This window comes from Hermetia illucens, chromosome 1, assembly GCF_905115235.1.
Source record: "Hermetia illucens chromosome 1, iHerIll2.2.curated.20191125, whole genome shotgun sequence".
In the NCBI taxonomy this organism is placed as follows: Eukaryota; Metazoa; Arthropoda; class Insecta; order Diptera; family Stratiomyidae; genus Hermetia; species Hermetia illucens.
Genome location: NC_051849.1, coordinates 161,801,368 through 161,822,374, shown reverse-complemented (window position 1 = coordinate 161,822,374; position 21,007 = coordinate 161,801,368). Strand labels below are relative to the sequence as shown.

Below are 21,007 nucleotides of genomic sequence, written 5' to 3'. Positions count from 1 at the left end.
TGTTTTTCAGGCAACTCTCGAAAGAGGGCACGACCCGAACTGTGGGTCATCTGTGTCAGCATTTAATTGAGGCTTGCGAGGTTATAATGCTTCGACGGCGTTTACACCACAGGAACCAGCCGTCTTGTCCCCAGGTATAAGGGGAGAATACGGCTACCCTTAAAAAAAAACTTGACAAAAGCCATACGGAAAAGCAAACGAATCGGTACAGAGATTTATGCCTTGAGGTTGAAATGAACCCGCCTCGATATCGATACCAAGCTGAACTTGAAGGGCCATTTGGCCTATGTGCGAGAGAAAGCAGCAAAGGCTAGTTCATCTCTAATGGCAAGGGTGGTGAAATCTATTTTACTATATGTGACGAACTATCCCGAATGCGTCGCTATATCCTGGAATTCGGACCTGATTACGTTCCATTATAGGTGATTCTTAGAAAAGAGAAAAAGGTTCAGCCTTCAACGTAGACATCGGATCTAACAACTTCATACATATATTAAATGTTGAAATCAGAGGTGAATTAGGTCGCAGTGAACGTCACAATAGCTGTTATCTGAAAAACTCCAGGTATTGGGATGAGTGCGTCGGACGCGTGACCTAAACTTGCTGGTGTAGAATAGGAACCACTCCGCGAAGTAATACTTCACGATGATTTCACGGGCATAGCATAGTCTTTTCAAGATTTCCGCCTCCATCCATAAAAAGACCGGAATGAGTTGGGATACATGGAGTGAAACCAAAACCCAATATTCCATAACCCTGTTTTTCCTTCGGATGTATATGCAATGAACCTGTGTCGCTAAAATTCACGTTCTCCCTGAAACTACTGCATTATCCCAAACCAGATCTAAACTGGTTTAAGAAAACCAGCAAAACTTTAAAATCGTGGCGGCAGAAATTGAGATAACTTTGATATGGAGAGCGTAGAACAAAGATATTGGTTTTAATCAGAAGACGGATGAACTTGCAAAAAAGGATTTGAAAACAGCATTTTCAGGAGTGAGTTGCATTTTGAATTAGCAAAGTCGTAGCTATGTAAATCACGCAAGGTTGCGTTGGGAGCCCAAGAAACCAGCCCATTGAGGGAAGACAAAGGTGGGCTGTAGGTAAAGCGAAATAATATTACGAAATGGACAACGAATTAAAAAAAACTTTCAGACTAAGCGAACACTAATCAATTGGGATTTATAATAAAGACCGCCGTGGAAACATACCCCCGGGGGCATAACAAACCCTTAAGAGGGATCGATCAGACACACCTAGTAGACTATCCCCTCATCCTAGTGACTAGAACGGGCCTTTTCACCCAAATGAGCTTTATAGGACATATGAGTCACCTTGGCCTACTATGGAGTAACAAAACCCAATGCTACATTTATCTTTTGGAGAGATTGACTTCCTTTTACTTCACTCAAAACCAATATTTCGATTACTTCTTGTTCTCCACAGTGCCCCAACAAGCTGTAATGTCTTACCGTTGAAATAAATAGTATAACGGTCAATCAACCTGAAAAAAATTAATAAATTCACACCCCCATTCCCTTCCCCATCGGGTTTGTGTCTTGAATATGAAAAATCCCAATTGCCATTTGCACGTGCATCAACAATGCCAACAACCTGAACATGACCCACATCCTAATTGGACTTCGGAGATGTCGCGGAAGTCGATGTTGTACGAACACCTACTGCGCGCGCTCGTCGGCTACGACGAAAGGAGGAAGTCGTTCACTGGTGACAGCCCGCAAACTGTCATTGTGTAATGTTCCCGTCGTCGAGTCGAGCGATATCGGGCAGTGGGGATATTCACGTTATTCTGCCAGGGAATCAAATATTTCCGGACAAGTTTTGCTTCGAAAGGATAGAGCAGCGCTCAAGACGTCGTTGAATCGTTTGTAAACAGGAAGGTATGTACCACTAATCTGATTACATTCTGCCTGCAACACCCAGTGCGAGTGGCAATGAGAAGGTTCGATACATTGGCGTAGACATCCGCATTCAGAAAACTCGGGAAGGATTAGGAATGGGACCGGGCAAATTAACCTCGCGAACTGTCCCATTCCTCGGTGCGAAAGTGAAAAATCGTCATCCGGCTTCTGTGAAAGGAGAGCGAAAGTGAATGTCGCCAGTCGCAATATCTGTGCCTTGCTCGAGAAATTAAATGCTTTATCGATTTAACCTAGAAAAGTCCAGTGTCCGTGGAGCCGTGGAGTAAGCAATCTGACGTTGACAGTGGATTTCGGTAGGGTATGAACTCCAGGACAATTAGTTGGTGCGATAAGGATCTTCTCATTACTTTCTATCATGCTCGGGCCACATTAAAGTGTCGCGAGCGTCTTCCTTTTGTGATTTTGTTGCGTGGCTGTTTCTATTATTTTTACAGTAGCGGAAAAATGCATTGACATTGATTTCTATACATAGTAGCCTCTGTGGATTCGGACACTATGTCGTCGGGGGATGATGATGCAGGGGCTTGCTACGTTCCCATGCAGGAACACTCGTGCGAAATTTGCGGTTTAACCGGACTCACTGACGATATGATGCGGGAGCACACACGAACATGCCATGTGGAAGGAAACGCTCAGTGTCCGTTTTGCGGCTTCAGCGGAGTCTCACCGGCCGAACTGCTACTTCACGTCAATCAGGCCCACTTGGATTATTTAACGCCTGAAAACGAATTGATGAGTTTCATCGATGACCCGAGTCCCAGGTGAGTAGAGAGCGAGGAAATGTGCATAGCTGACTAGAGTATCGAATAGGTGTTTAATATGAATTATGCATGAGGGTAGGAAGCATTGAAAGTGATTGAGAATTATAGGGACTATTGAGTTACGTTGAAGTTTAACAGAAGGCCTGGTAAGTGGAGTTGGGATATCTATAGATTGAAGATTAGCATAAGGTTGAGGTTCAGATTATGGAAATTCCGTTCCTTAATAATTGGGATATGTGTTATTTACTAAATATTCATATAGAAGTACTGCCCCCACAGATTAACTATAATTAGTGAACAATTATCCATATTTCATTCACCCCGAGGTTCTCTATTTCTTCATTTGACCTTTCTTCTCAACCCGTGCCGAATCAATAGCCACTCGAATTAGAGAATACCTGTACGTTAACTAATTTATACTGTGACTCAAGAGACAAGCATGAAAAAAACCTATAATTTTGGGTCCAATTTGTAATTCTCTAAAGGTTATGGGTGAAGTGGCAGAACCGAATTAGACTTGACAACGTATCGGATTTTGACGGGATCTTATCGAAGCGTCTGTAGTTAGAGAAAAATTCGTCAATGCCGCTATTAATCAACCTTATCCCAAGAATATAAGTAGCCTATGGATGTGGAAGTAGATTATGTCCTAACTAATTAACAGGGTAATGTGCACAGAGCTATCATTCTCTTCTGGGCCCAGTAGAGTATTGGTCGAGATTCTGAAGAATAAGTTAAGTTCTTAAGAACTACTAACTCAAAAATTGATTCGTCGACAAATATCTGGAAGATTGTTAAATGTATAATGTTGATGGCCATGAAAGATTTAGTCTTGCCATAGAATATAAAAAAACCCTTCGGAAAATAACGTAACACTTTGGAATTGAAAAAGTGGTTGCTTTTCTAAAATACAGAAAAAAAAGGTGAATACCATAAGGTAGGGAAAAATTCAGAAGTGAATTAGATAGTGATTGTAGAATGTATGAGCCATTCTGAAATCGTATCTCGTACCTCTGTTTCAAGAGAACCGAATCACACATTTGCCTTCGCCATTGAAATTGTGTCAAGATAGCTGAGTGATTAGAGCACAAGGATTTTGTACCGTAATTCGACGTCGGATACCAGTCGACTCAGCTGTGAATGAGAATCTGAGTCAAATCAGGGTAATAGGCAATGCTGGCCACATTACCTTCCTATAGGATATGGTAATCCTGTAGTGTACCGTTACGGTCTTGAATGAAGTGCTCGAACACACTTCACACTGATTCGATTGGATTATTATTATTGAAATGGTGATCTATTTGAAGAAAGTAAAAGAAGAATTTATTTCGTGAAGAAAAGTCTTTTCGCTTTTTGATGGAGGATGTTGTTGAAGTGGGGCATTTCTAGGTATACTTATTATAAACAGGTGAGAAGCTAGCCCTATAAATATCGTCAACGATGATAACAGTGCAACTAAATGTTGTAACACCCTTTGCACAGATAAGAATATTACAGCATCAAGTCAAGACCTCGTCGGTCCTAAGCATAAACGATCTACATCAAGAAACTCGAAGCTAGGCATAGAGCTCAATTGGATTATAGATGAGAACAGAGCACAAAGCAACAGTACTTTGTGTTATTATGAAGGGTATAAACTCAGACTTGGAATCGGGTAATATTATCAGCGACAACAAAACACAAAGATATACTGCGAAAACAGCACACAATTTTCTGAAAGAACCTGAAGGTGTCCCACTCCATGAATAAAATCGGGGTAACTCTTTCGGCAAGTAAAACATCAAAAGACAAGGTATACATAATAAATAGTACCGTGAAAAATTGCTTTGAAACTCCACGTTTTTGGTTGAAATTCATCTTTCTCGATCAGATGGGTGTCGATAGTAATGTAATGAGTATAGAATATTAATTTTAAACAAAAATGATGAAGAAAGAGCAAATAGAATATGAAATTCGGCTAAGCATTTTATTCAATAGATTAAAGTTTATTAATATTGTTTGTTATTGGATACATCTATTAGACATTGACGACGTAATTTTTTGAGGTTTTTACCTTTTTCGACCATTATTTTTTTTTTAAGCTATTTGCATCTTTGAAATAATTTTCATCACAAAGAATATCGCAGATTGATTTCTAGACATTTTCGAATGAATCTAACTTTGGGCTAACTGCTCAGGTGAAGACATCACCAAAATTTTCATTTAATAAACATAAAATAAACTTTGAAGCATAAATTCTAGCATTATCTATCTGAAATATTAGGTTCTTGGAAATAATGTCTTTCCTTAATTCCAGTTTAAAGAAATCAGCGGTTTTTTTTTGTCTATTAACTTAAGGAAGTCATACCGTGTGAAGGCAGTTTTATTTCGCTTTTTTGGATGTTTTTGGATTTTTTTTGTGAAAAACTGGATAAAGATACAAATATCAATTTTTCACCACATATTTATTAATATCTTGAGAATGCGTAACAATTTTTCCAGCCCGATATTATTCAAACACAGAGCAATTTATCCACCCATCTCTCCGCATTCTAGAGAGCGCTGTACTCATTTTAAAGAAAAAAAAATTTGACGTGCGGACTTAACCACAGTCCGCAAACTAGGATTATTGAATAATATTAAAAGGTAAATTTTTGGTGCCTTGTTGAACTTTTTTTTTGTAAATTTTGTTGTTTTTTTACCGCTTTTTTAATGCTTAAAAAGAAAACGACAAAATGAATCGCAATTATCCTAGTTTGCGGACCGTAAAAATATCTGAAATAATAAAAAAGAAACAACAAGTTTTTTATTATTTCAAATTAGAATTACACTCACGTAAAAATATGTTCTGAATAAGTCATGAAAATTTCAAAGAATTTCGTTGGATAGATTTTGGGCTATGGTGGCACAGATTTTCAACATACAGTTTCGGGACAAACGCATTTAAAAATTAGAATGTGATTACTAACCATAAAAGTTTAACTGACCATTAATCTGCTATACCTAGTCAACAAACTTTCGGTTTCTTAAAAAAACTCATGTAAAGCCTTGGATTCAATTTTTTCTGTTTTACCGAAGTCATTCGAACGTCGTTGGGACTGGTAAATTCGCACTTCATTACGGCGGTCGACACTGTAATTTCCGAACGACTCCGAATATCGAAAAATCACTTTACCCAAATATTCTATAATATATTTAAATACAATTGATGTAAAAAAATCGATTCTTCGTATTCTACGCACGGGATGACCCCCTTAATTAATTAAACGTTGAACACTGATTTTCGCATCAGATAGCGCAAACCATGACTAATCATCAGTGTCCGGATAGCTGAGTGGTTAGAGCGCAAGGCTGTCGTACGGAAGGTCGCGGTTCAAATCTCACTGGTGGCAGTGGAATTTGTATCGTGATTTGACGTCGGACACCAGTCGACTCAGCTGTGAATGAGTACCTGAGTCAAATCAGGGTAATAATCTCGGGCGAGTGCAGTGCTGACCACATTGCCTCCTAGTGTACCGTTACGGTCTTGCATGAAGTGCTCTAACACACTTCAAGGCCCTGATCCAACATGGATTGTTGCGCCAACGATTATTATTATTATTATTTCTCAGGGCTTCTATATAGTCACAACGAGCAATATATGGGGTGCGTATATAGAAATTGCGCTCACTGTAGTGACCGGCAAGTTCCAGCTGATTATCACATACCGCACAACAAACCTGACGTGCTGTTAGTTGACAAGACGGGTCACCCCGCCTATATTATTGATATTGCTATCCCCCATAATAGAAACCCTGAACAGAAATACATGGAGAAGAAGACGAACTATAACCCTTCGATACGACGACAGGATTACCTTCCTCTTTTATTTTTTTAAGCGCAAAAAGTAAGTAGTATAACTCAATTGCAGTATAATTGACCATTAATGGTGCATACGTACATTTCACATAATCTTCATGTGCATAACGATCGAAATAGCGCATGGTATTCAGAATCAAATTACACATTTATATACGCATGTAGCACAAAATCGACTTGGGTGACGTTTACGTTTTGGTGCGAGACAACGGCTAGCACTAGCATTATCTTGATACTTCTACGGTATAGATTGCGAGTTAGATTATTGTATATCCATTGGAAAGGTTGATGAACTCTTATTGATGGATATGCTATAAAATCAAATAATGAATGGTTAATTTGCATTTTTCGGTAGCGTTAAGGGTTTGTAAATTTTGTATAAAAAAGGAATTGAAAACTTACGATTGTCCAGTGCTACGACTAAATTGTTTGTTGGATTGTTTGTAAAACAGAACCTTACTAAAATCAGTTTACTGCCTGTCTGTATGTCTGCCATACGCGTTTTTCCCGGAAACGGTTATACCGTCAATCGAATTTGTTGAGAAGGTGGGAGCTGGGAACGCTCACGCATACAGTGAGCTGACATCGTTCTACGTGGAATTTAAGGGGGGCCTACATATATGCAAAAGGGTGGTGGTTTTATTCCAAATATATTCATATGGGGTATCAAATGAAAGGTCTCGAATGGCATTGGTTTCAGTTTTGACAATTCACAAGGAGGGAGGACAGGCTGAAAAGTGGTTATTTCTTTCACAGGCCCATTTTCAGAACCTACTCAACCGAAAAATCTGAAAGGATCTGAGATCATACGGTTCCTGAGCTCCAAAATGCCCCCTCCGCCTTGATACCTGTTCAAATAAAGTTAATTATAGCATATTACTATAATTTTAAGTAATTGACAGCAAAGCTCCCCTTAAGTTCATCCTAGAATCACGAAATTTGCAGCAATATAGGCTATAATGTAGAGCATGATACCAATTTGGTGGAAATCACACTACTACTAACAAAGTTATAGGGTTTGTGTTCATTGAATTTCTTTCAATTTTTTTTTGAAGTGGGATGAAAAATAAAAAAATATTTTCTTTTCACTCTTTAGTAGCGGTTAATCATATCGTTGATAACGTCGTTATTTTACCAGATATCGACAAATTTTGCTCTGGAACAAAAGAAAAAGGGTTTTCTTTTTTAAAACAAAAACAAATCAAAGGATAATTATCATTTTCCATTCTTCAATGGTACCACTCTTCTTTTTTTAGGACTAATGTCCTTACACCTTCCAGTCTTGAAATTTCATTAAATTACATAAAAAAATTCACTTTTGCAAATTAAGCACTTTTGTCTTTAAAACCACAACTTTTCTGTACCTTTAAATAACTCTTCAGTAAATTACCAATAATTACTCTGCAAATATTTACAAAAGAATGATCAATAGTGGTCCTTTTAATTAGTTTAAATACCTTTATGGGAATCTCAAAAAACAGGCAGAAGGGACGTGAGGTAATAAAACTGTGTCCCGGAGAAGGGTTAAGGGGTGTACGATTTTCCTGATAAAATTATTTTTTTTTATTATTTTTTTCCGAGTTATCACAATCTCGGCAGATGCCGGATTTTACCTAATACTAGCACTAAGTGCCAAGCATTTAGGCTCGGACGATCCTACTACTTAAAAACTAAAGGGGCACTGGTGGTGGTGGCCGGTGGTAGGACAGTGGGAGAATCCGTCGAGTACCCCCCGCAACATCGAGCACGTATGCAGAATGGTGTACTTCTGCATGGTTTGAACCAGACTGTGCGAAAGTCCCAGGACATCAAGGGAAGCCGTCAGGGATTTAGGTACAATACCTGTAGCTGACAATATTATGGGAACTACAACCTCGTGACGCCAAATTTCTTTGATTTCACGAGCCAATGGCTCATAGTTCACCTTCTTCTCCACGTATTTCCGTTCAATGTTGCTATAATGGGGGATAGCAACATCAATAATATACGCGGAGCAACCCGTCTTGTCAGCTAACAGTACGTCAGGCTTGTTGTGTGGAGTATGGCGATCAGTCAGAACTTGCCGGTCCCAATACATGCTGTAAGCAGAACTATCAAGTACTGCTTGCGGCTCATATCGATAAATCGGACATGTTCCCGTGATCAGCCCATGCTTATATGCAAGGTTTTGATGGATAACCTTACATACAGCATTATGCCTGGTGATGTATTGCACCGGTGCCATAACAGTACAGCCAGAAATGAGATGGTCCAACGTCTCTAACGCCGAACCACACATTCTGCACTGGTCGTTCTCCACCCGTTCTTTCATGATGAGCTTTTTATAAGCTCGGGTGGCGACCACGCCATCCTGAATGGCACACATGAACCCCTCCGTCTCAGCAAAGAGTTCCCCAGCACACAGCCATCTGTTCGACAGATGCAAATCGACAAATGGCTGCCAAAGACAATTCACGTGTTTACCGTGCATTGCCTTCGACTTCCATTCCTCGATCCGCTCCTGGTCCGACTTCACCCCACTCAGAGGATTGAAAGATCGATCCTTCAAGTTAAGTGGAGTCAGTTCACAGTCTGCCTTACTGACAGCCGCATGCAAGGGGCTCGCCTGCTCTTTACTGTAAAAATAAGCGCGCAGCGAGTCGACTTGGCGATGATGTTGTGCCGCCACGTCAACCACGCCCCTACCTCCGATGTCACGAGGCAGGTTCATCCGCTCCACGGCAGACTTCGGGTGATGCATTCGGAATTTGGACATAGTTGTCCGTATCCGCCGCTGGACATTTTCCAGGTCGGTCTTCGTCCACGGCAATATTCCGAATGCATAAGCCAGTGAAGGGATAGCGAATACATTCAAAGCGCTTATTTTATTCTTCCCCGAGAGATGCGATTTCAGCACCAGCTGTACACGTCGCAGGAATTCGGACAGCAGAGCTTCCTTCAAATCACCAACTCGAGCATGGGTTCCTTGCAGAATTCCTAGTACTTGTAGAAGTCTGTCTCGGTCATAGCTTCGATGTGGAGGTCACCAATGCTATGTCCGGCATGCGGCTCGTGATGACCTTTGCGAATGGCTTGGATTCGACATTTGTCTAATCCAAACTCCATCCGAATATCACGGCTGAACATGTCTATTATTCGCAACAGACTTCTAAGATGGTTGTCAGTAAGTGTGTCAGTTCGCACTTAGCACGTAGGCCATATTTTATTGCAAAACCATGCCCTCTAGCATCATTCAGTAGCCATGAAAGGGGGTTCAGTGCCATACAAAACCAAAGAGGACTCAATGAATCCCCCTGGAAGATGCCCCTCCGAATACGGATGGGCTCTGAGGTATTAGCACCCTCAGATGTACGGACTGACAAGGTGGTATGCCACCCTTCCATGACTGTCGCCAAAAACTTTATTAGTTTCGGATCAATGCGATACAGATGTAGGATGTCGATTAGCCAGGTATGCGGAACGCTATCAAAAGCCTTGGCATAATCGATATAGCAACTGAAGAGGTTTCTTTGGCCTCTAGTTGCTTGTCCTACAACTACCGAGTCGATAATGAGTTGCTCTTTGCAACCCCTTGACCCAACTCGGCTGCCCTTCTGCTCCTCGGACAGAATGTTGTTGGTCTCGAGGTGCGCATTGATCCTTCCACTAATAATGCACGTGATGAATTTGTAGAGGGTTGGTAAGCAAGTGATCGGTCTTGTGTCTGCGGGGTCCTGCACCGTGTCCTTCTTAGGGATAAGGTAGGTAATTCCCGCAGTGAGGAAAGGTGGAAATTCCTCCGGCCGACTCATGACCTCATTTATACTGCGTGCCAACCGACTGTGTACGCTGGTAAATTTCTTATACCAGAAATTCTGCACCCGATCCAGACCTGGGCCCCTCCAGTTCTTCGAGATGTTTATGGCTCGTCGAACTTCCTCTTCGGTAACATCCGCGAAATTCATGCCAGGTGTATTGGCATGGCGGGTGCCTTCGGCGGTGATCCACTCAGCATGCTGGGCAGGTAACCCCCAAAGTCCACCCCAATACTCTTTCGCTTCCGTCACCGAGAACTGTATTGTCTGGGCGCTCTGTTGGGTTTCGTTGAGAGATCTGAAAAAGCTCCGCTGGTTCCTCGCGTATGTTGCATTCTGGACACGTCTGGAATAACTTTCGCTATACCGTCGTAACCGACTGCGTATGACAGAAAGTTTCTGTTTTAGTGTGTCCAGAATTTCAACAACGGGTGTCTCACAGGGGATGGCATAGTTCCGGTAAACCCTCTGCACTTTATTTCTCACCCGTCGGCTGGCATTGCCAGTGCTGATCTGAATCAGTCTAGCAATTTCCTGCCTTAGTGAGTCCCGCCGACGTTCCAGACGAATTTTCCATGGTGGATCTCTTTTGTCACTCAAACCAATAACGCGAAAGCGAATCTTCTGACCGTGCAATCTGATAGCCGCAACTGCACCACAATACACAAGTGATTGTAGTTGCAGCAGCGACATATCAGCACACAGTCGAGATGCAATCTCATCATTGATTTGAGATAGAATTCCCGGAGTTGCTGGAGATGCATAGAGCCTGGGAATACCTGGTCTATGCAAAGGATCCATATCCGAGAATTCTATACACGCTCTTTGGAATTCGTCCCGAACTTCAGCGGAAACCTCAGCTGGACGGTGGAGAAGAGTGCTTCGGCGGGTACTGAACCTGTTGCCTGCAGTGCGGCGTGGTGTTGTTGATGCCGCCGCCTCTGCCCCCATCGACTCTCGGTCACCAGTTTCCCCGATGACTTCAAGTCGAACACGTTCCCTGATGGTGGCCGGGATTGTGTCATTGCGAGTGATGAAGCGGTACTGGTATGCGACTCGCTGCACAGTCACGTGCGCGAATTGCGGGAAACGCTCGACGAATCTCTGGTGCAACAAGGGGCGGTAAGATGTTGTACCCGCCCCCGCCGTTATTTCGTAGTAGGAGCGGATGATGAAAAGGTTCATTTCTTCAGTCCATTTCATCCGCTTCCTACGCGAACCTGCTGAAGTGGTCGCCACAGATTGTGGCGAAACAGCTGCAGCAGGCGGAGCTGTGCTCCTGGTCGTCGTGGCGCCTAGACGTCGACCCGCCCCACGACTAGCGATTTCGACGCCGTGCTGTCCATTACGAGAGCCCGGCCCAGTCATCAAGTCAGACGACTCCCGCCGGTTATCCGTACCGGACCTTAAATTTCTCCTTCTCATTTTTTGGTGGTGCATTTTATCCCTAGCTGCCAGGTGTGTAGATAGCTTCCTTAATGAGTAATCTGCAAGACTGCAAAGTTCCTGCACTTTCCTCACCTACCCCCTGAGACGCTGCGGTGGCGTACAGCCATTCAGACTGAAGCTATCCATCCCTCCTCCTTTCACAACCGGGCTTGGGACCGGCTTCGGCGGAGTTTTTTTTTTTATTATTGTTATAGTTATAGCACAAAATCAAATCATAATTAAGAAAATCCGCATTTCTAGAATGTCAAAGATAAGATTCTCAGAGAATTGTAAAAAAAACTGACGGGTGCTATTTCAATGAACAGGAGCTGTAATAGGTCAAAGTTATTGTTTCAGTGCAAATTTCGAAAGTGAATATTCTAATATAATATATGCATATAATTTACGTGCTATGGCAAATGTCCACTCAAATGTTTTTATAAAAAAAATACAGAAAATCTTTCATACCGGAAGGGTCCAGCTTCCGGATTTCCGCCTTGTTCTTTGATATATGCAAGTGAGTTCTAATTCTGTTGGAGACTTCATCTCCCAACTCACGCTGCATAGTGAGCGTACATCATTTGACAATCTTGTATATTACACTATCCATTTGATGGTTTCTCTGCTTAAATTTCCTTGCATTGTGATACTTCTTACTCGTTCTCCTGCTTTATTCTTCTGCATTTCCTTTTAATACGACTTCTATCTCTACGAGTGACAGCTGATAGCTTTTCAAGTGTTCTCTTTTCTTTACTTGGATCAAAATTTACGATATAATAAATCATTATTCTCAGTAAATCAAATATTTTCGATATAACTGAGCTTTGGTAAATTTGGTATAGCCCCTTTATTTAGTTTTTCTCAGTTCTCTGAAACACATTTGAAACATAGGAAAGGATGAACTGTACTCTAACTACCGTTATCTTGTTTGATATGTTTAAAACTTAAATTTATAAATTGACAAAAATGCTACCGTCGAAAACTTTTGCACCGTAAATCAGTAACACGACAGGTAAAAAATATGGTAACTAAACATCTAATTGGTTTTCAAAAAACCAAAAAGTTTGGTTTTTTTATAATATAATTTAATGTGTCGAAGAATTTTGCACCGCACAAATATCAATGCCAGAACTGTCAAGCGTATGGTCAAACCAAAATCAAACACAAACGCGTGAATTTATGCGTAGGGTGTGCTGATATACACCAAACTAATGTAACAAGAAGAAAGACGATTTTTCAGCAAAGAGTGGTAGCAACTGCGGGTAAATCACACAGCCAACTATTGCGGTTACTCAACAAAACAAAAATGCAACCAACGCTGCGAACTGTAGAGACTCGACTTATTGATTGCAGGAGTGCTACAAAGTAATACTCCAGAACAGTCACCTGATCGAAGAATCTAACTATTCAGATGCAGTGAGAAATCAACACTATTTCAGGGAAATCCACCCATATAATCCCACAGTCACTAAGAATCGACATTTCTGAGCAAACAGCTCCCATCATCCGAATTGAAATTTTCAACTTCAGCAGGCCGCTCGGCAAAGCCTAATGGATCAGATGCAATTAGCCTATACAAAAGGAAATATTATCTTTGTTAAATTGCTTGGTAAATAATGAAGAAATTGAAACTGCACTGGAATGCAAACGGTTTACTTAACGACAAGCTAGAACTAGAAACTTTTCTGCAAACCAATGAAATAGATGCAATATTTTCTCAATAGTTATGGCTATATACATATGTTGCACCAACAATCAGTTTAATTACAAATCCTCGAAAAATTTTGTATTGCGACCATCTATTTTCCACCGAAACAAACAATTAACTTTCGATTATTTCTTCAAACTAATCCGTGGTGTACCAAAAGGGTGAAAATTCATGATCTCATATATTAAAGACATATCAACGTAACTAACATACAAACTTGATGACTAGATTAAAGACATAACAGATGACAACAGATAGAATTACTGAAAGTGCAGAAAAGAGAACCGCAAATGAAGGAACAACGTTCAACCATTTTAATTAAGAAACTTTTGAGGCTACTAATAATAATGAGGGGAGCAAAAGCAAAATTGCATGTTCACCAACAACGAAAGCAGCGTCCAATAAAGCCTCCTGGGAGCTAAAACAGGAACTGTACATAGACTGAACAACAAAATTCAAGACTACCTCAGTGGTCTCTCCAACGAAGTTCACGCTACCAAACGTATTTAAAAGTCAGTGGCAACAGAAACGCAATGTATGTATGTATGCCGAGATATTTTACTTTGTTCTGTTGGGAATTGGTAATAATAGGAAGAAAGGGAGCTTGTAACCCTTGGTACTAATAATGGCAGCATCTGCAGATGTTGAGGATGTCAAGGAGTGTAGGTCCTAAGACGCTGTCTGTGGGAACTCCTGTCTGATCGTCATAATTACAATGCGAAATGCTTCCAAAATAATATGAGAACTACATTCACCCTCTCGAGACGCAGAATTTCTTTGATTTCCTGAACTCATGGTTTATCTTAAACGGATTATGATTGATTGACTTCTGGAATGTGCACACGCTCCTCGGCAACGTTAACCAAAGTGGTCAGAATGCTCGCTCTCTCCAATCCGAGCGGGAATTCCAACGGTACAAGTCGAACACTCTGGCCCTAAGCAAAGTTAGACGATGACATTCTGGAGAGTACTCCTCTGTGGCTTGTGTATTCTGGGAAGCCGAGCGGCAGCAGATATGAATCCGCTGTTGGGTTCTTTCTGATGGTTACCACAAGGCGCAGCTCTCTTGACTTGGGAACCGAAAAGCGTCCAACTCATCAGATCGAATAGTTTTTCAATCTGCTGTCGGATATTCTCTTAGTTGAATTGTCCGACCCCGTGGAAACTTAAATTTTCCTTTCATTGAATGGTCAAGTTCTCCCGCTCTTCCCGTCTACCCTAATTAATTGGAAGGAATTTTCTACTTATTTGTTAGATCGTCGTGTCTATATGAAAGGCTTCCGCTACATCCAAGGTCACTGAAAAATATGTCCAAGTCTCTTGTGTCTTTCTTATCTGGCAATTTTGGGAACCTGTTCGATGTTTTCATTCATTATCGAAAGTCAAACTGGAGCTGGTTGATTACCTTGTAATCGTAGTAAAAATGGTGTGGCTTTGGAAAACAGTAAATAAATAGTAGACTTATGGGCCTGTAAAATGTCGATTGTGTTTGATGCTTCCCACTTTCAGAGGCTGTAGCAGATTCTGCGGTCTATTATGGATGTTGCAGAACAGAGTTGAATATGTATGTTATGATTAATATTATTCTGTTAAGAGGAAGCCGCAATGCGTCCTTAAAGAACTATTTTGCCCCTTTTACTGGGTATAGTGTACCTACTAACTATAGTATGTCAAGCAAGCCTATAACCGGTAGGAATTTTCCTCCGTCGTGCAGTCTACCAGTTGGTTACCTAGTCGAAAGCGTCTTCGATATTTTCCTGCTTCTCACGAGTATTCGCTCGAGAGACGTTTTTGGCAATATGGCCGGTCGAATACCCTCGACCGCATTAGCATAGCTAATAGCGAGCTTCCTGATTCCTGCCTTCACCCCTGGCCTACCCGAGTTTTCTCCCCTCTTGAACTCAGGTTTATATTTTTTGGGGAATCATGCGGGCTAATCTCCGCTGTTCCCCGCTTTCTTGGCTCCGAAAAAGATGGCTTAGGTCTGTGCTGAGTTTTCCTAAGCGCCCCTTCTGGTTTCAGGCCTTCTTTAAGATAACGCGGGTACCAGTTAGCACCTGCACTACTGTGGCCTGTCTCCTTGCTGACATTTTATATACTGACCTCAGACGTGCTTTTGTTTGTCCCTGCTTTGCAAGCAGTGGTCTTTGTTGGTTGTTGTCCTTGCAGTATTCCAATGTTGACTTTGGATCCACTGATTGACGTCCCAACTTGTCAGTTTTTGTCTGTAATAACCTGGCTCCCAATAGTTCTGAGATGTACCTTATCTTGGTTGTCTATTTTATGCACAGTCAGTTACTCCCAACTGCAAACTATCCAATGGGAACAGTTCGCATGACACCCAGGATTAAGGTGGTGTTTTTCAATTCCCCTCGTATAGGGTGTGGCTATCACCACTCGCTAACGGTCTTGGTAGACGAGAGGCTTGGCTCCTGGAAAGCCACACATCACCCTAGAAGACAGGCTGTTCACTCTCAGAGAGAGATAGGTTGATACTAGGGAGCTATATTCGTGTCAGTCTACCCTGTCGTGCACTATTTGACCCCAATAATAAGTATGTTACGTGATTGACGGATATTTCGAGATTTTTAGCCTTTTAGCTTCTTTTTTAGAGGCTTCGAAAACTTCTACAGAGAATAATTGGTTACTGCAGTGAGGCTAAAACTTCGCATATAACGCTGGAGCTCATGCTGACCTTTGATTGCTTTTGCTTGTGCTAGTGAAACTACACTTACCATTTCCTTCTCAATTAATGTTTTCTAACCAGCTACAGCATTTTATATTGTATCTTAGTTTTTATGAAATGAGCAATACCTTGACGTGAAGTAAAGCGTTACATAGCCAACGTCATTATTTCATCGAGTATAGCAAGAACTTTCTTTATCCATTTCACCTTCGTATTTCGAAGGAATATAGGTGAATGATTATGTATTTGCAGAAGCATAAACAGTTGGTTGATTTGTTTGAGAGTTTACTGTATCGAATTTTTATTATCATCATCATTAACGGGGCAACAATCGGTATCCGGTCTAGGTCTGCCTTAATAAGGAAATCCAGACATCCCGGTTTTGCGCCGAGGTCCACCAATTCGATACCTCTTAAAAGCTATCTGGCGTCCTGACCTACGCCATCGCTCCATCTCAGATAGGGTCTGCCTCGCTACGGAAAAAATTCTTCGGAGGATTCTTCTCTCGAACGCGGCCAAGAGCTCGCAATTCTTCTTGCTAAGAACCCAAGTCTCCGAGGAATACACGAGGACTGGCAAGATCATTGTCTTGTACAGTAAGAGCTTTGACCCTATGGTGAGACGTTTCGAGCGGAACAGTTTTTGTAAGTTGATATAGGCTCCGTTGGCTGTCAACAACCTTGCACGGATTTCATCATCGTAACTGTTATCGGTTGTTATTTTCGACCCTAGATAGGAGAAATTGTCAACGGTCTCCAAACTGTAGTCTCCTATCTTTATTCTTCCCGTTTGACCAGTGCGGTTTGATCCTGTTGGTTGGTTGGTTTTTGGTGCTGACGTTGCCACCATATATGTTGTCTTACCTTCATTGATGTGCAGCCTAAGATCTCGCACCGCTTGCTCGATCTGGAAATTTTATTATAGATTCGATTATAAAGATTTGTTGTTTATTGAAAACCTGTATGGAAACATGACAGGCCGGTGTTATCAGTGATTATCTTTTCCTGGAAGCCGATTCTATACATACTTTTGCCGAGCAGATTTTAACCCACCGAAAAGTATTTCAATAGTTAAGCGTAGATCTTGCAAGTGCAAGTATCAACTATTTTCACGTGCATTGCTATCATAAAAAAACCACGGGAGGAATGTTGCTGTCTAATAGTCTCGGTTTGATGTTCCAATTTATAATTGCTCGAAATAGTATTCATGCATAAATGACCACTTTAAAAGAAGAAGTGCAATAAGTGTTATCTCAAGGTTTTCTTAATATAGAACATTGTTTCGTTTTATCGTTGAAGTATAACACGCAATTCTGTCTGTTAATATTTTTCTTAAAAAATTATAAACTTAAGTTGTTCTTCGCGATGGACTTCATTCCTAATTCTCAGCAGTTAGGTATATTCATTATTTATTCATTTCAGTTTGTTATCTGCGAGAAACTATTATATCAAACATTGTATTGTAGTAGATAATATTAGTATTTATAGAAATATTGTCATATATTGTTGTTTGTACATTTTAACGTACATTTTTCCCTCAATAGCATCGACGAGGAATCTGATTCTCTATCGGAATGCCGAGGTTTGTCGCCACCAAATCAAAACTGCAACAATCAGGGTCTTAATCATCAAAAACCCATCGTAAATAATGTAAAATGTTCAACAGCAGTAGGAGCAACGATTTTTAATGATATATCTAGTAAGTTCACGGGACACTTCGAAACGATGAATTCACATGTACAAACATAAAATAATATATATTTCTTTTTGCCAGACACAAATTATACGCCGTCGTGTTCGAATAACCAGATTCGGTCTAACGAATGTAATAACAAAAACTGTGATATGGTCAATGGCAGTAGTAGTGGGGGTAGTAGTAGTAATTCAAATAGTAACAGTAAGGAGCAGCTTGTAAATGGGTTTGATTTACCAAACGGTAGTGGTAGTGCGGGTCAGGGCTCACCATCACGCTCGCAATTAGGACTCAAATTGAAAAGTCACACGCCTGCCACACGAAAGCAAAGTCCGTTGCAAGTATGTACACATAATTTTCAGACGTTATTCAAGTATACCTTGTAATTATATACTTTCTATTGCAGTGTCCATTATGTCCATATACGTCAGAGAATGCTAATATTTTGGAGGAACATATAAATCGCTCACATTTCGATCCGCTTAGCCCTAGTATTAATTCAAATTCTTCCAGCAACCACTTGAGTACCTTGAATGCACTACAATGTCCAATTTGTACGCGAACGTTTGAAAATTCATCAGATTTAGAGCTTCATGTTAACATAGAACATAGGTAGGTTACCAATATTAATTGTGCTTTACATGTTTTGTTGTTTTCAGTAATTTAATTATAATATGCTAGGTTTATGTTTCCAACGAAATTAATGCCAAGCAAATTTGTCATTTGCAGAGATATTTTAAGCCCCGGCAAAGCAAATACAACAGAGAACGGATACACAGTCGGTCATAATGGTAGCATTTGTCCTGTGTGCAATCTTTCGCTTGATAAAATGAAATCACAGGAAGTGGATCTACACATTGAAGGGCATTTTGCGAAAAGTCCAAATAATATTAATTCGAATGCAGATTTAGAAAAAGAGGCGCAAAAATTGCGCGAACAACGTGAATTTGAAATGTTACGTGCCCAATACGGAATGGACGATCAAGGAAACTTTCGTGAACAATCAGCAGCAGCAATGCAAAGGGCTGTTTATGCAGGTGAAATGAGTGTTGCTGATTATTATGAGCGTCAAGTTGGCTTGCGAGCTGCAGAATCGCATGGAATTGACGATGGTACATCTTGTACAAAGTCGGTAGCTCCACGTGTTCTTTCGTTGTCTTCATCCTCACCTGGAGTCATAAAGTCTCTGGTTTGTTCAGCCGTTGATCATTATGCTTCTAGTTATGGAGACAAAGGTTGGGGATGTGGTTACCGGAATCTTCAAATGCTTCTTTCGTCTCTGCTGCAGGTAGATAGTTTTACCAATGTTGTGTGCTTCTAAAACTAACTTTTAATTTTAAAATAGAATACAACTTTCAATGAAGCATTATACTCTGCTTGGGGTACTCACGGTCCATCAAGGACAGCTATGCCTAGCATCTCACGGTTGCAAAAAATGGTGGAAGCTGCTTGGGCACAAGGTTTCGATGTACAGGTCAGTAATTGATAACCTTCTTTTCACCATTATAATGAATGCATTGAGTTGGATTTTTATCAATGTATGAGAAATGTTAGTTAAATTCGGATCTCGGTTCATAGGGTTCTGAACAACTTGGCTGCAAACTATATAACACAAGAAAATGGATAGGTGCCACAGAGGTGGTTACAGTTCTTTCATGGCTAAGAATTAATTGCCAGCTTGTAGATTTTCATCGCCCTACATCATCAGACGGTCGTCATCCTGAACTGTTTAACTGGGTGTTCCAATATTTTGACGAACCCCGAGTATACACACCACCTTTGTACCTTCAACATCAAGGTGCACATTTAAATCACTTCATGAGTAAATAGTAGTTCAATTGCAATATTTTCTTCCTAGGGCACTCGCGAACCATAATAGGTATAGAACAAAGAGCATCTGGCCTAACATTATTGGTGCTGGATCCAAGTCATGGTCCACGACAAGTAGCAGCATTAGGCTCATCACAAGACTCTTTAAGACTGATACGACGAGGACCATCAGCAATGAGAGCTCCACAATATCAAATTGTTGCCGTTTGGGGTCTCATTGATACCGAAGAACAATACCAAGTAAGTGATTTTCAAGTTGTGTGGCTAGATGAAGAAGTAATTACTATGGCATAAAAACTGTGGGTCTCAAAGAGAGATTTACTTGTCTACGTCGAGTTGATCAAGACATGAGGGCATAACGATTCAGTTATGCTAGAGATTAGGTAGTTAACAATATTCGCCATACAGGCCGAAAGGTAAGGTATTAGAAGTAGCGAATTTAATCAATTTTTATGAAATAGTTTCATTAGTTTCGGCCTTCTCTAAACACCGCAAATATACTTAGTATTTCGTTGTTAGGTGTTTGTTAACGATTTGGAATGTGTTCAGCGACATAGTAATTATTTCTTTTTCGAGTACTATGTTTTCTTCCAGAGTAGAATTAGAAATTTATGATGTTCAGAAAGGCAACTTTACTCTGTATATAAATGCTCACGGTCTATTTACCTAATTTCAAGTTACTTACAAGTTATTACTTTCTTGTAGGCAAGTAAAGTCTTACGATCTTTAAGAATTCCACCAGATCGTTGACCTGTGTTTCAATTCTTTAAACATTTAGACAAAATCAACTATATTATAAGCTGTTTTATTTATTTAAGTATTATGTACTATATAATGCGAACATTACATTTGTATAAATATTTATTGTAGTTAGAAGAAGATTTATTGAAAAAGAAACTGAGAATAATTTAGTTTACACACATGAACACACGATATTATTGTTTCGAAAGCAGAATAACGAGGATTTTATGGAATATATATAGCATTTATTTTATTAATAGTGATCCTGAAATGGTAGAAGGATGATGTGATAATCTAACTATTTCGTATAAAATATGAGAAACTATAAATTTAAATTTTGGGAGAATGCAGTTAATATTGAATTTTAAGGGAAAACAAGAGCTTGAAGTTCAGTCTACATTTATATTGAAATCGATATCTGATATGTCGTTTTGAAGGTTTTCAAATCATCACAACTTGCTGGAATAGGTTTTTTGTGTTTCCTGAATATTTCATCTCAAATCTTTCTTATACCTTTGCAGAGCTACCGACTACAACAATCATAAAAGTAATTTTCAAAGGAACAAATTCAATTAGATATAAGTTTA

General features: G+C 40.3%; 1 protein-coding gene across 2 annotated transcripts; it reads left to right on the top strand.

Moving 5' to 3' along the window:
- The first annotated feature begins 1,728 nt into the window (after positions 1 to 1,728).
- On the top strand, positions 1,729 to 20,755 carry LOC119647165 (zinc finger-containing ubiquitin peptidase 1-like). Of its 2 annotated transcripts, none has more exons than XM_038047971.1 (10): positions 1,729 to 1,901; positions 2,419 to 2,704; positions 17,701 to 17,855; positions 17,931 to 18,190; positions 18,256 to 18,461; positions 18,579 to 19,137; positions 19,195 to 19,323; positions 19,428 to 19,647; positions 19,708 to 19,919; positions 20,385 to 20,755. In XM_038047971.1, the coding sequence occupies exons 2-10, from the start codon at positions 2,439 to 2,441 to the stop codon at positions 20,427 to 20,429; spliced, it is 2,052 nt and encodes a 683-aa protein (XP_037903899.1). In that variant the 5' UTR covers positions 1,729 to 1,901; positions 2,419 to 2,438; the 3' UTR covers positions 20,430 to 20,755. The 2 variants fall into 2 exon arrangements, with proteins under 2 accessions (XP_037903899.1, XP_037903898.1); XM_038047970.1 differs by having other exon boundaries at positions 1,730 to 1,901; positions 2,416 to 2,704.
- The last annotated feature ends 252 nt before the right edge of the window (positions 20,756 to 21,007 follow it).

What these genes read in the sequence shown, in the direction of transcription:
- LOC119647165 (XM_038047971.1), top strand. Translation starts at nt 2,439, where the DNA reads ATGTCGTCGGGGGATGATGATGCAGGGGCTTGCTACGTTCCCATGCAG. An exon ending in CATGTTAACATAGAACATAG is followed by an intron (nt 18,462 to 18,578) that starts GTAGGTTACCAA and finishes TGTCATTTGCAG; the next exon opens with AGATATTTTAAGCCCCGGCA. An exon ending in CACAAGGTTTCGATGTACAG is followed by an intron (nt 19,324 to 19,427) that starts GTCAGTAATTGA and finishes CTCGGTTCATAG; the next exon opens with GGTTCTGAACAACTTGGCTG.